Source organism: Cyprinodon variegatus, unplaced genomic scaffold (genome assembly GCF_000732505.1).
Source record: "Cyprinodon variegatus isolate N-32 unplaced genomic scaffold, C_variegatus-1.0 Scaffold658, whole genome shotgun sequence".
In the NCBI taxonomy this organism is placed as follows: domain Eukaryota; kingdom Metazoa; phylum Chordata; class Actinopteri; order Cyprinodontiformes; family Cyprinodontidae; genus Cyprinodon; species Cyprinodon variegatus.
In genome coordinates, this window is record NW_015151111.1 from 463,407 (window position 1) to 464,614 (window position 1,208).

General features: G+C 52.0%; 1 protein-coding gene across 1 annotated transcript in view; it reads left to right on the top strand.

The window, feature by feature from the left end:
* snapc4 (small nuclear RNA activating complex polypeptide 4) overlaps nt 1-1,208 on the top strand; it is a 26,736-nt gene that overhangs the window by 17,399 nt on the left and 8,129 nt on the right. Inside the window, exons 11-12 of the mRNA XM_015393828.1 lie at nt 342-492; nt 651-757. Of these exons, the coding sequence (XP_015249314.1) occupies nt 342-492; nt 651-757 (258 nt within the window). The remainder of the gene's footprint in view (nt 1-341; nt 493-650; nt 758-1,208) is intronic.

The window sequence follows — 1,208 nt, forward strand, 5'->3', positions numbered from 1 at the left end:
ATTTTTATCGATTTTATCGATTCGTTGTGGCAGCCCTAGTCTCAGTCCAATCAGAGCCGTTCGGTAACTTCCCTCCACCCAGAAGGCAGCTCTGGGCGAGTCACTTCCATCCTGGGACCGAAGCTGTTAGTCCAGCCGCCGTTTCAGCAGTGAACTCCTTCCTACCCAGCAGGTTCTGCAGCAGCTTCTCCCCCACCGCCATCACACTGATCAACTGCTGGATAAACTCTCAGACTCCCACGATGTTTACATCTGATCACTGCTGCACTTTAAGAAATGGAAATCTCATGAGAGCTGTACTAAATGACAATAACAGTCTCTATCTGCTCCCTGTCTCACAGACTGGAAGGACGGCCTTCATGTGTCTCCAGATGTTCCAGCGTTTCGTCTCCAGCTCTCTGAAACGAGGAAGCTGGACTCCAGAGGAGGACGCCCAGCTCAGAGAGCTGGTCCAGAAGATGAGGATCGGAAACTTCATCCCTTACACTCAGAGTATGTCGTCACGCTGTGACGCCACGCTGTGACATCACGCTGTGACATCACGCTGTGACATCACGCTGTGACGCCACGCTGTGACATCACGCTGTGACATCACGCTGTGACATCACGCTGTGACGTGATTCCCTCTCTGACGAACCCTCTGCTTTCAGTGAGTTACTTCATTGAGGGTCGGGATCCATGCCAGCTGCTCTACAGGTGGACCATGGTTCTGGACCCCAGGCTGAAGAAAGGCCCATGGAGCAAAGAAGAGGACCAGGTATGAGTCGGACCCATGTCTGCTCCTCCTTCCTGGTCCAGGACCGCCTACCGGATCTGAAATCTAGGATCCAATAACGCTTGTTTTATGCTTGACCTGTCCACGAGGTTCGCATGGCCAAATGACGCCATTTTGGGCTTCCAGGCCTCTCTGCATGGCGCCCGATGCAGACAGAATCTAGGAAAACTTGTAACAGTGGAAGAGTGAGCAGCAGCTTCTGCTGGCGAGGGTTTGCAAAGGTGGACATCTAGAGAAATACCGTGATTTAACCCCTAAATATGACCATGATCCACAGACGATGGAGAAACTCCAGGAAGGAACCGACTGTGGCTCTCAGAGAGCATGAAGAGGCTTTGATAAAGTTGTAAACGGCTCTCCGTACATCAAGCATAATGAGCCTTTGATGCTACGTTCAGACTGCCAGGCTGGAAGTGGCAAAGCTCCTGCTGCT